The sequence below is a fragment of the Schistocerca nitens genome, chromosome 1 (assembly GCF_023898315.1).
Source record: "Schistocerca nitens isolate TAMUIC-IGC-003100 chromosome 1, iqSchNite1.1, whole genome shotgun sequence".
In the NCBI taxonomy this organism is placed as follows: domain Eukaryota; kingdom Metazoa; phylum Arthropoda; class Insecta; order Orthoptera; family Acrididae; genus Schistocerca; species Schistocerca nitens.
The window spans coordinates 948476422-948490019 of NC_064614.1; the positions used below are offsets into that span (position 1 = coordinate 948476422).

The window sequence follows — 13598 nt, forward strand, 5'->3', positions numbered from 1 at the left end:
AGGGAAAGGAAATAACGCCGCAACTGTTCAATTGCTGTGTTCACAAGCCATGAGCCCCCTGTGAGACACATGAATTATGACGGGGTGATTTCACCTCAAATCACACAGGTCAAAAGTCGATGTGTCACATCACTATTACAGTTTTCTGAAAAAATATATGTTGAAGTTCCACATGACAGCTCTCCAAAGCTACAATATTTTGATTTTCTGATGACTTATTAAAACGCTACAGACCTTTCTAAATGAGAGTATTTGTGAAAATGTTGAAATGAAAGGGAAAACTGAGAAATTGTAATAAAGAAACCAACAGTGATAGAGATATTAATATATTTTCAATAAATATTTTGTTCCCAATACTATGAGGCATGATAACACACACACACACACACACACACACACACTTATGAGCTTTTTTCCTTTTTTTTTTTTTTTTTTTTGGAAAAATAAACTATGAAAATTTGTAACTTTTTGCAAATTTCAAAACTATGGTTTGAAAGTATGAATAGTCACCGCATGTTATCTGCCTTTAGAAATTATAAAGTGTAAGGACTGCTGATTGTGAGCTATCACAATAATGCATGAAATTCTTAAACTGTCAAAATATTTGAACATAAAGATGAAAGAATTTGAAATTTGTTGGTCATTGAAAAATTATTTTCTTCAAAAACCCCACCCTAAATGTTGTAAAAATTTTATGGTACAGTAGTGGGTCATTTTACTTATTAAGTGTACAATCAGAGTGGGCAATACTTATTTAAATTGACTGCTAATTTTACATCTACATCTACATCTACATTCATACTCCGCAAGCCACCCAACGGTGTGTGGCGGAGGGCACCTTACGTGCCACTGTCATTACCTCCCTTTCCTGTTCCAGTCGCATATGGTTCGCGGGAAGAACGACTGTCTGAAAGCCTCCATGCGCGCTCTAATATCTCTAATTTTACATTCGTGATCTCCTCGGGAGGTATAAGTAGGGGGAAGCAATATACTCGATACCTCATCCAGAAACGCACCCTCTCGAAACCTGGACAGCAAGCTACACCGCGATGCAGAGCGCCTCTCTTGCAGAGTCTGCCACTTGAGTTTATTAAACATCTCCGTAATGCTATCACGGTTACCAAATAACCCTGTGACGAAACGCGCCGCTCTTCTTTGGATCTTCTCTATCTCCTCCGTCAACCCGATCTGGTACGGATCCCACACTGATGAGCAATACTCAAGTATAGGTCGAACGAGTGTTTTGTAAGCCACCTCCTTTGTTGCTGGACTACATTTTCTAAGCACTCTCCCAATGAATCTCAACCTGGTACCCGCCTTACCAACAATTAATTTTATATGATCATTCCACTTCAAATCATTCCGCACGCTTACTCCCAGATATTTTACAGAAGTAACTGCTACCAGTGTTTGTTCCGCTATCGTATAATCATACAATAAAGGATCCTTCTTTCTATGTATTCGCAATACATTACATTTGTCTATGTTAAGGGACAGTTGCCACTCCCTGCACCAAGTGCCTATCCACTGCAGATCTTCCTGCATTTCGCTACAATTTTCTAATGCTGTAACTTCTCTGTATACTACAGCATCATCCGCGAAAAGCCGCATGGAACTTCCGACACTATCTACTAGGTCATTTATATATATTGTGAAAAGCAATGGTCCCATAACACTCCCCTGTGGCACGCCAGAGGTTACCTTAACGTCTGTAGACGTCTCTCCATTGATAACAACATGCTGTGTTCTGTTTGCTAAAAACTCTTCAATCCAGCCACACAGCTGGTCTGATATTCCGTAGGCTCTTACTTTGTTTATCAGGCAACAGTGCGGAACTGTATCGAACGCCTTCCGGAAGTCAAGAAAAATAGCATCTACCTGGGAGCCTGTATCTAATATTTTCTGGGTCTCATGAACAAATAACGCGAGTTGGGTCTCACACGATCGCTGTTTCCGGAATCCATGTTGATTCCTACATAGTAGATTCTGGGTTTCCAAAAACGACATGATACTCGAGCAAAAAACATGTTCTAAAATTCTACAACAGATCTACGTCAGAGATATAGGTCTATAGTTTTGCGCATCTGCTCGACAACCCTTCTTGAAGACTGGGACTACCTGTGCTCTTTTCCAATCATTTGGAACCCTCCGTTCCTCTAGAGACTTGCGGTACACGGCTGTTAGAAGGGGGGCAAGTTCTTTCGCGTACTCTGTGTAGAATCGAATTGGTATCCCGTCAGGTCCAGTGGACTTTCCTCTGTTGAGTGATTCCAGTTGCTTTTCTATTCCTTGGACACTTATTTCGATGTCAGCCATTTTTTCGTTTGTGCGAGGATTTAGAGAAGGAACTGCAGTGCGGTCTTCCTCTGTGAAACAGCTTTGGAAAAAGGTGTTTAGTATTTCAGCTTTACGCGTGTCATCCTCTGTTTCAATGCCATCATCATCCCGGAGTGTCTGGATATGCTGTTTCGAGCCACTTACTGATTTAACGTAAGACCAGAACTTCCTAGGATTTTCTGTCAAGTCTGTACATAGAATTTTACTTTCGAATTCACTGAACGCTTCTCGCATAGCCCTCCTTACGCTAACTTTGACATCGCTTAGCTTCTGTTTGTCTGAGAGGTTTTGGCTGCGTTTAAACTTGGAGTGAAGCTCTCTTTGCTTTCGCAGTAGTTTCCTAACTTTGTTGTTGTACCACGGTGGGTTTTTCCCGTCCCTCACAGTTTTACTCGGCACGTACCTGTCTAAAACGCATTTTACGATTGCCTTGAACTTTTTCCATAAACACTCAACATTGTCAGTGTCGGAACAGAAATTTTCGTTTTGATCTGTTAGGTAGTCTGAAATCTGCCTTCTATTACTCTTGCTAAACAGATAAACCTTCCTCCCTTTTTTTATATTCCTATTAACTTCCATATTCAGGGATGCTACAACGGCCTTATGATCACTGATTCCCTGTTCTGCACTTACAGAGTCGAAAAGTTCGGGTCTGTTTGTTATCAGTAGGTCCAAGATGTTATCTCCACGAGTCGGTTCTCTGTTTAATTGCTCGAGGTAATTTTCGGATAGTGCACTCAGTATAATGTCACTCGATGCTCTGTCCCTACCACCCGTCCTAAACATCTGAGTGTCCCAGTCTATATCTGGTAAATTGAAATCTCCACCTAAGACTATAACATGCTGAGGAAATTTATGTGAAATGTATTCCAAATTTTCTCTCAGTTGTTCTGCCACTAACGCTGCTGAGTCGGGAGGTCGGTAAAAGGAGCCAATTATTAACCCAGCTCGGTTGTTGAGTGTAACCTCCACCCATAATAATTCACAGGAACTATCCACTTCTACTTCACTACAGGATAAACTACTACTAACAGCGACGAACACTCCACCACCGGTTGCATGCAATCTATCCTTCCTAAACACCGTCTGTACCTTTGTAAAAATTTCGGCAGAATTTATCTCTGGCTTAAGCCAGCTCTCTGTACCTATAACGATTTCAGCTTCGGTGCTTTCTATCAGTGCTTGAAGTTTCGGTACTTTACCAACGCAGCTTCGACAGTTTACAATTACAATACCGATTGCTGCTTGGTCCCCGCATGTCCTGACTTTGCTCCGCACCCTTTGAGGCTGTTGCCCTTTCTGTACTTGCCCGAGGGCATCTAACCTAAAAAACTGCCCAGTCCACGCCACACAACCCCTGCTACCCGTGTAGCCGCTTGCTGCGTGTAGTGGACTCCTGACCTATCCAGCGGAACCCGAAACCCCACCACCCTATGGCGCAAGTCAAGGAATCTGCAGCCCACATGGTCGCAGAACCGTCTCAGCCTCTGATTCAGACCCTCCACTTGGCTCTGTACCAAAGGTCCGCAGTCAGTCCTGTCGACGATGCTGCAGATGGTGAGTAAATGTCATGCAAAACTGGTATTTCCGTATCAAAATAATTACTGTACTACATTATAAATGAGTGGGAAAACAATTCATAATTTTGTTTGAAAGTGTTTTATAACAAAAATGAGATACAGAATATTTATACCCATTTTTAATGATATTATTCACAAATTATAATTGTCTTCTGCCATGAGTTCACTTATTCATGATTTTCCATGAATTAAAATTGCCTAAAATGTAACAATCAACACTGCACCGCTTAAAAAGAATTCATTCGTTTTCTTTTCTCTTCTCACTGAACTTGTATAGCCGAGCTGAATTCGCACACAGACGAGGATGATCCAACAAGACCAGTACTTTGGAAACAGGAACTGCACACTGATCTTTTGATGATGGTCATTTGAAAGCATTAACAGAACTATCAGTTGTCATAAAGTAGATGGTTATATCTAGCAGTTCATGAGACACACTTATTATCTGTCCCACCCACCACTGATTATCATACATATCAGTAATGAAGAGGCTCACTACAAAGTCTTCTAATGTATACTGTGGTCTAGGCATTCACACACAGTAACAGGCTGCATTTTGTGGAGAACCTTTCTTGTAATGTATGTGCCACTCATTTTTAAATGGAATTCCCTTAACATACTTTCATTTAGAATTAAGAATTTCATGTACGTTACTAATGTTGACATAGCATGTACAAATCCAGTAACATCTCTTATAGTGTCAACAGCTTCATGATGGAGATTAAATCTTGTTGCAAGATGTTTACAGGGACCTCCTACCCCATCACATGCACTTTTTCCATGACCTGTCACTGAAAATATCAATTTTTGTCTTAATTCCTGTAGTACAGTGCTTACCAAGCTCAAGAAGCTGAAGGCAGATGCCGCACCATCAGTCTCATACACATGTTTAGGAAATACATGGGCTCTAGATGCTACGACATCAATCATCATACTGGCAATCAAGCTGCGCGCCTATGGGGTATTGTCTCAATTGTGCGACTGGATTCGTGATTTCCTGTCAGGAAGGTCGCAGTTCATAGTAATAGACGGCAAATCATCGAGTAAAACTGAAGTGATATCAGGTGTTCCCCAGGGAAGCGTCCTGGGACCTCTGCTGTTCCTGATCTATATTAATGACCTGGGTGACAATCTGAGCAGTTCTCTTAGGTTGTTCGCAGATGATGCTGTAATTTACCGTCTAGTAAGGTCATCCGAAGACCAGTATCAGTTGCAAAGCGATTTAGAAGAGATTGCTGTATGGTGTGGCAGGTGGCAGTTGGCAGTTGACGCTAAATAACGAAAAGTGTGAGGTGATCCACATGAGTTCCAAAAGAAATCCGTTGGAATTCGATTACTCAATAAATAGTACAATTCTCAAGGCTGTCAATTCAACTAAGTACCTGGGTGTTAAAATCACGAACAACTTCAGTTGGAAAGAGCACATAGATAATACTTTTAGGAAGGCGAGCCAAAGGTTGCGCTTCATTGGCCGGACACTTAGAAGATGCAACAAGTCCACTAAAGAGACAGCTTACACTACACTCGTTCGTCCTCTGTTAGAATATTGCTGCGCGGTGTGGGATCCTTACCAGGTGGGATTGACGGAGGACATCGAAAGGGTGCAAAAAAAGAGCAGCTCATTTTGTATTATCACGTAATAGGGGAGAGAGTGTGGCAGATATGATACGCGAGTTGGGATGGAAGTCATTAAAGCAAAGACGTTTTTCGTCGCAGCAAGATCTATTTACGAAATTTCAGTCACCAACTTTCTCTTTCGAATGCGAAAATATTTTGTTGAGCCCAACCTACATAGCTAGGAATGATCATCAAAATAAAATAAAAGAAATCAGAGCTCGAACAGAAAGGTTTAGGTGTTCGTTTTTCCCGCGCGCTGTTCGGGAGTGGAATGGTAGAGAGATAGTATGATTGTGGTTTGATGAACCCTCTGCCAAGCACTTAAATGAGAATTGGAGAGTAATCATGTAGATGTAGATGTAGTGTGCATGTGCAGCTGTCATGAATGAGATCATCACTGACAATAGCCAAACAACGTGATGTTCCAAGGAAATGAGCAACGCATGTAAATATTGATACCTGTGGTGTGTGCCAGTGGTAACTTTGAATTTTGTTCTGCAAAACAACAGACCAGTTCTCAGCAAAGGCCAAATGAAGAACTAATGTGCCAATATTGTGGGATGTGGCTGATTTAACTTGTGCTATGGCCTGTCTCTGAATCCTACAGATATGATGATGAGCTATTCCTTTCATGACCCAATGCCTAACTTCAGTAACAAACTTCACTGTCTCTATTGACTTCTTCACCAACTCTCCTCCCTCCCACAATGCATAAGTTACATCATTGTCAGTATCCTGAAGGTGTAATAATTAAACAGCCATCGCTTCAGCACCAGGGGACAGTGCACACTCCTGGAACCAACATTTATCTTGCAGCTCTTGACATGTGCACAAAAGGATCACCTCCATCTCTGTGTACATCTTTCCTCTGACACTGCCCATAGCGAAACAAACAAGTTTCAAATTGGTGCAGTAAATACATGTGCAAACTCCCTTCACCGCTTAGCATTTCACCCATTTCGGTTGCATGGAGTAGAATTTTGTGAAACCAATTTTTAAATTCGGGTTCTTCTTCTTCATTAGGAGATATGTATGCTTCTCTTATTGATCTTGTAATATATCTTTTTAAGCGTCTCACCATTTTGACTAACAGAGATAATGTCAGCCTTGTTAGGGCTTTGCCTGTTGCAATCTTTGACATCACTTAGGCAATATTCCAGAGCAACAGTAAGCATATATTCTTGCAACGGATGCCCACAGTAACAATCTGGGCATTCCCAAATACCTTTAACCATTCTGTATTTTATGAGCTTTTGAAATCAAATAATGGGAGGAAGTAGGTATGTATTTCTGTATCAGCTACCTGGCATCAGCATCAGTAACTGTACCTTCTCATTATAGGTGGCTGCTGTCATAGCAGTATGTAGGTTTTGAAACCACCCATCACATTTCGTACTCATATCACTATGTCCAGGTTCTGCACCAAGGGCATCTACATTATACACTTCACAAAGTTTTGAAGCCATTGCTTGCGTAAAACTTGTTTCAATTTCTTCCACTTTTATTTTTACATACTGTTTTCTTCTTGTACTTCTTACCTTTCCTGGACGTTCTAGCGGGGATATAGTATGCTAACATTCAACATATCAACAACCTCACACCCAGGAATATAAACATCTGCACTGTCTTCTTCAGTTTCATATTCGGGTGGTGATGATCATTCAGGTGGATTGTCACTAAATTTCTTCTTGCAGTGAGTATAGCAACTCCTGTAGAAAGGATGTGATGCTAATACCGTTACTTGAGGACCAAGATATTTTTGCAATAAATCTGACAGATTTCCAACAACTGTGAAGTGTTTTTCACTTTTCTTAAATACTATTTTCTTGTGTCTTTTTTTCACAGTCCACACACCACACTCTTTCACTAGCCTACTGTATTTGCTCACTGACACCATATCTAACAAAAAGTTAAACCAAACACAATACTCAATGCAGAATGGCTTATGTGCAAGTTCTCACTCATTTGTTATAAACAGAAGAGCACTGGAAGCAGTGTTTTCAACATACATATTTTACACTAGAAATTCAGTGATACGAAATATGCAGAATTTTGAAAAATTATTAACACTTTACACAGAAAAATATTGCCCACTGTGTTTGCACTGACTACCAACATATTAAGCAAACAATATTTTGCGTAATTCTCAAAAGTTTTCCACTGGTGGTTTTAAAGTAAATGATTCATAAAAACTAAAAAAATGCAATTTTTCACATTTTTAGTAATAAATATTTATATAGTACAGATAGCTGGAACTGAGAAGATACTGTTTATAATTACACCAGTCATTTCTGGTAATATGACAGAAAATATAGTGTTCTGGGACATTCCAAAGTAGAAAAAAAAAAATTTTTTTAATTGGAAACATTAACTTAAATCTCATATTTTCATCTTAAATTTATAAGTTAAAGGAAGCCCGTAAGCGTGCGGGTGTCAGCTAAATTTTAGCACACTAAGAGGGAGCTTTAACACAAAACATCCGCCAGGTCTTCAGTACTTTTAGTTTATTAGTTATATTTTTTTGCTCTCTACTGTTTTAAGATTTATTTACAAAATAAACATTTTTCAAAGGGTCATCCGTTTACAAAAATTAAGATAAAACTAAAATATTTTATTTCTTAACACTTACGATACAGACGTCTAATACATATTTTTTCCAGAGAAATTCATGACCGCGAGTCGACATGACCTGTATGATTTGAGATGATATCAACTGAAGGAAAGATTAAGATTTAACATCCTCGCAATGGCATACACATTTGAGACAGAGCATAAGCTCTGAAAGAGAAAGGAAACTGGTCGTACCTTTTCAAACAAACCATCACAGTATTTGCCTTAAAAATTCAGCAAACCCAAATCCAGCCGAGTTTCGAACTGCCGCCCTTTTGAATAAGAGTCCAGTTCTCATGACTGGCCCATCTCAGTCAATGGCACATGAACAGAACCAGCAGTTTTGTACATACCATTCACTGACAAATGACACCCTCACTTGAACAGCATATGCCTGTTTGGACAGCGACTTTTGCCAGCTTAAAGGTGAAGCTGTCCTCAAACTAAAGATTAGTTTGAACACTGCAGTGCTTTACATGACACAGAGTAATGAATGAGGTATATCCTTCCCCTCCGCTATTTTAATTGATATACCGCCTAGCCTTTTTAACATCAACGAATCATTTCCAGAAGTTAAAGAAATGATAAGTGACACAGAAAAGTCCTCGGATCACCTGACAACCCTGTAGACCTTTAATCTGACATCCACCAATGCATGATAATGTTGGGAACAGATTAGTTGACGAATGATGGAATTGAATATGACTACTCATGAGTCAGCTTTCGGTTACGAGTCTGTGCGCTCATTTGTAATGCCCTATGCATCCTAAATGAATTCAGCAGGTATCTTAGTCTTTTAGGCTACAACCAACAAATCCTGTCTCTTTAAAGAATCCAACTCCCATGTATAAAACCACGTCAAATGCTTGATTGCTTTACAAATGAGTTAGTGTGTTAAATATTGAAACTGTATGTAAAGTTTGTTGGAAGTTATTACGAACTCTCACTCTCAAATACTAGATGAATAAAGTCTTTGTATTTGTGCACCATCAGTTATTCTGCCTTAAGATAAATATACATTTTCTAACAGTAACACACTGATGTTGCAAAAGTCATGGTATACCTCTCAATATTATGTCAGACCTCCTTTTGCACAGCATAGTGCATCAGCTCAAAGTGGCATGGGCTCAACAAGTTGCTGGAGGTCCCCTTCATAAATATTGAGCTATACTGTCTCTATAGCCATCCGAAATTGCGAAAGAGTTGCCAGTGCAGGATTTTGTGCACAAACTGACCTCTTGATTATGTCCCACAAATGTTTGATGAGATTTGTGTCAGGTGATCTGGGGATCATACCTTTTGCTCGAATTGCCCAGAGTGTTCTTCAAATCAGTTGTGAACAATTGTGGCCAAATGACAAGGTGAATTATCACCCATTAAAATTAAATTGTTGTGTGGGAAAATGAAATCCATGAATAGTTGCAAACGGTCTCCAAGTAGCCGAACATAACCACTTCCAGTCAATGTTTTGTTCAGTTGGACCAGAGGAACCAGTCAGTTCAATGTAAACACAGCCCACACCATTATGGAACCACCATCAGCAGTGTCTTAGAGTTTGCGTCACACTCGAACCCTACCAATTGAAATTGGGACTCATCAGATAAGGCCACAGTTTTCCAGCCATATAGCGTCCAAATGATATGGTTGCGAGACCAGGAGAGGCACCGCAGGCAATGCCGTGCTTTTAGCAAAGGCACTCACATCAGCTGTCTGCTGCCATAGCCCATTAACCTCGTATTTTGCTGCAATGTCCTAACAGATACATTCCTCATACATCCAACACTGATTTCTGTTAGTATTTCACCCAGTGTTGCTTGTCTGTTAGTACTGAAAACCCTTTGCAAGTGCTGCTGCTCTTGCTCATTAAGAGAAAGCTGTCAGCCACTGCATTGCCTGTGGTGAGAGGAAATGGCACAAATTTGGTATTCTTAGCACACTCTTAACATTGTAGATCTCAGAATATTGAATTCCCAATGTGGAATGTCCCATGCATCAAGCTCCAACTACGATTCTGCATTCAAAGTCTGTTAATTCCCAATGTGTAGCCGCAGTCACGTCAGATGCCTTATCACATGAATCACCTAGTACAAATGACACCACTGCCAATGCAGTGCCATTTTATACCTTATGTACATGATACTACCGCCATCTGTATATGTGCATATCACTATCCCATGATTTTTATCACCTCAGTGTACTTGCCTTATTGTGTTGTTATGGCTGTGCTACCTATTTGACACACAACTACCTCTCCTTTCAGTGAAAGGTACATGAACAATTCTGCGGTATAGCCACGGGCACCAACAAGACATCCACCTAAGCCAAACTTTTTATGAGCCATCTAGAGGAGACATTCCTAGTCTCCCAATATCCTCAAACCCATTGTCTAGTTGAGGTTCGTTGATGACATCCTCATCATCTGCACTCAGGGCCAAGACACCCTATCCTCATTCCTTCACAACCTCGACACCTTCTCTCCCATCCACTTCACCTGATCCTCCTTAACACAATGTGGCACCTTCCTGAATCTTGACCTCCACCTCTCCGATAGTTCCAGCCACATCTCTGTCCATATTAAGCTCACTAACTACCAACAGTATCTGCAATTGGGAACGATCATCCTTTCCACATAAAAAAGTTCCCATACAGCCTTGCAACTTGTGGACAACATATCTGCAGTGAAGATAACTCAGTTGAACAGTATACTCAAGGCCTCATGAAGTCCTTCACAGACAGGTAATACCCCACAAAACCTAGTCCACAAACAGATTTTCCATGCCATATCCTCACACACCCTTGTCCTCCAATCTCCCCCCAAGAATCAGCCACAAAAGAGCATCAACCTCGCCACCCATTACCATCCTGGAGTGGAACAACTGCCAGGGTTTTGATTATTATCTGTTATCATGCCCTGAAATGAGGTACATATTACCCAGAATCCTTTCCACCCCTCCTTATGTGGTGTGATGTCTCCCACCCAACCTACACAACATCCTATTCCACTCCTACGCCACTCTCACTTCCAACCCCTTGCTACAAGGATCATATCCCTGTGGAAGATCGAGGTCCAAGACCTGCCCAATCCACCCATCCAGCATTTCCTACTCCTGTTACCTTCCTTGTGCACCAGTCCCCATCAGCTCCAAAACACATGCACCTGTCATCTCTCTGTCCCACATTCGTAGCCAGTAAAGCAGCTGCCTCCCTCCGAGCCATTAGCTACCCACCCCAAACCCCTCTTCGTGCCTCCCGTCTCTCTCTCTCTATCTCTCTCTCTCCCCCCCTCAACACCTCCCTACCACACAACGTCTAGTCCACTGCACATCAAGTGGGCGAGCACGATTTGTGAGTGCCTGTTGACAACTCAATGCTTCTGCGTTTTGGTGAATAAGCTCCTTCACTCCTGAGGCTAATATGAAGTTATAATCAGAAACAAGAAAATGGAACAGAACACAAACTTTATACATTATTATAAACTCTACAAAATTATTCTATAAATTTAATAAATAAATAATTCTCACCACTGTATCTCCTCCGCCACAACATGCATTCAAACAAATATGAGGCAAAAAGGTTCTTGAAATTATTCACACCATTCGCACAAAACTTTATTACAGATCATATCACTTTTACACTGTTTGTGTACGCAGCTGTGATTTTTGATATGTTGGAATTGGGCAAATGTGTGCTGTTTATTATGCATAAATTTGCAATATGATGTGTATCATTATAAAGTGTGATCTCTGGAAAAAATAAACTAAAATTCACACATAACTGGAAGAACCCTTTTTCCAACAGGCTATCATAGACTGGAAGCACTGGGAAATGACAGTTGTTCCTAAATAGTAGCACACATTTTTAAGCACATTTAAAACCAAGTGTTTTGTTGTTCTGAAAACTCTTTCAAACCCACCGTACATCCATCTGTCGATAATGTATTTAACCCTCCCAAAATTTTGTCACCTGAACTTGGATTCAACAAATACACACCACTCGAAACTTTCTGGTGGTTTAAAACTGTGTCATGGACCCACGTTTGAATCCTGGTCTGGCACACAGTTTTAATCTGCCAGGATGTTTTGAATCAGAACACATTCTGCTGCAGAGTGAAATTTTAATCTGGGTATCATCATCACATACACAATCATCAACACAAACATCGTGGCAGAAGCAGTTCTTTTTTCCAAATTTTCCTTTCAGTTGCTGTTTTAATAACAAAAGGGAGTTAAATATTGTACGAACATAGGTATCGCGTTACTTTACAAACCAAACAATTACCACAACATTCTTCAATAACTTCACAAACTCTCATTAAAAATGTCAACTCCCAGCCTAATCTATACCTCTATCTACGCTACAGTTCAATCTGTTATGGAAATTTGCTGTGGTTTTCCACGGTGGAGTAGCACACACAATACGTCATTCCGTTAATGCACCTACCCAGCATTGGGAAAGCATGCTAACAACATTTGGAATAGTATCTGCTCTTGAAACCTGCGTTCTAATTATAACCTACAATACACTACGCAGTTTACAAATCCGAAAGAAATTATACCTCTTCTACTAATCTGTGTGTACGATAGACACGGTTTCTGAACTCAATAAAATAAATCTAAGAGTCTGAACCACTTCTTTTAGTCAAGTTGTTCCACAGATTTCTTTTCTTCCCAGATCTATCTAGTACCTCGTCCTTTGCAAAGCGCTCAACCCATCTAATCTTCAACATTATTCAGTAGCACCACACTTGAAAAGTTTCTTTTCTTGTCAACTTTCTATCGCCTACGTATCACTTCCACGTTTTTGGTAAATGTCATATACGTATTACTACAAATGACGAAGTCCATAACAAACTTTGCTTACTCTGTGCTGAACATCATCCGTACTCTATCCCATCCATTTTCAGCGTTCGAAGACTTGTAAAGTGATAAATAGTCATGTTTCTCCTTGTCAACACTGTCTAAAGATGTTATCGTTGTCGGTAACAGACCGCCAAGAAACGTAACCACACGCGACTTTGGCAACATCACCCGTATCAGCTGATTGGTGTACACATTCCCAAACCTAAACAAGAGCAAAGATGAGTGGCAGCACTGCAACAAAGATAGACTGGCCCCCTGGAAAAGTCTCGCGCCAGTGAAACGCCGTGCGGGAATTTCTCGCACCAGTAAAACGCCTGGGCGCGCCGGCGGTATATGCTATACTTGTCTACTCACATAACGCTCACTTTTTCTCACATGCTTGCTTTCTTTGTTATTTTTTGTTGATATTTGTTGCTGGAATTTATTTACATCTTACACAGTTAATGCTGTTAAAGAGATGAATAAAGTATGCTGGCCCGAAAGGATGTAGGCTGCATTAACTACTCAGAGATGAAGAAGCTTGCACAGGATAGTGTAGCTTGGAGAACTTCATCAAACCAGTCTTGGGACGTAAGATCATAACAACAGCAACATT

General features: G+C 40.5%; 1 protein-coding gene across 1 annotated transcript in view; it reads right to left on the reverse strand.

The window, feature by feature from the left end:
- LOC126194462 (RPII140-upstream gene protein) overlaps positions 1–13217 on the reverse strand; it is a 34162-nt gene extending 20945 nt beyond the window's left edge. Inside the window, exon 1 of the mRNA XM_049932767.1 lies at positions 13005–13217. Coding sequence (XP_049788724.1) covers positions 13005–13168 — 164 coding nt within the window. The 5' untranslated portion in view covers positions 13169–13217. The remainder of the gene's footprint in view (positions 1–13004) is intronic.
- Between the last annotated feature and the right edge of the window lie 381 nt (positions 13218–13598).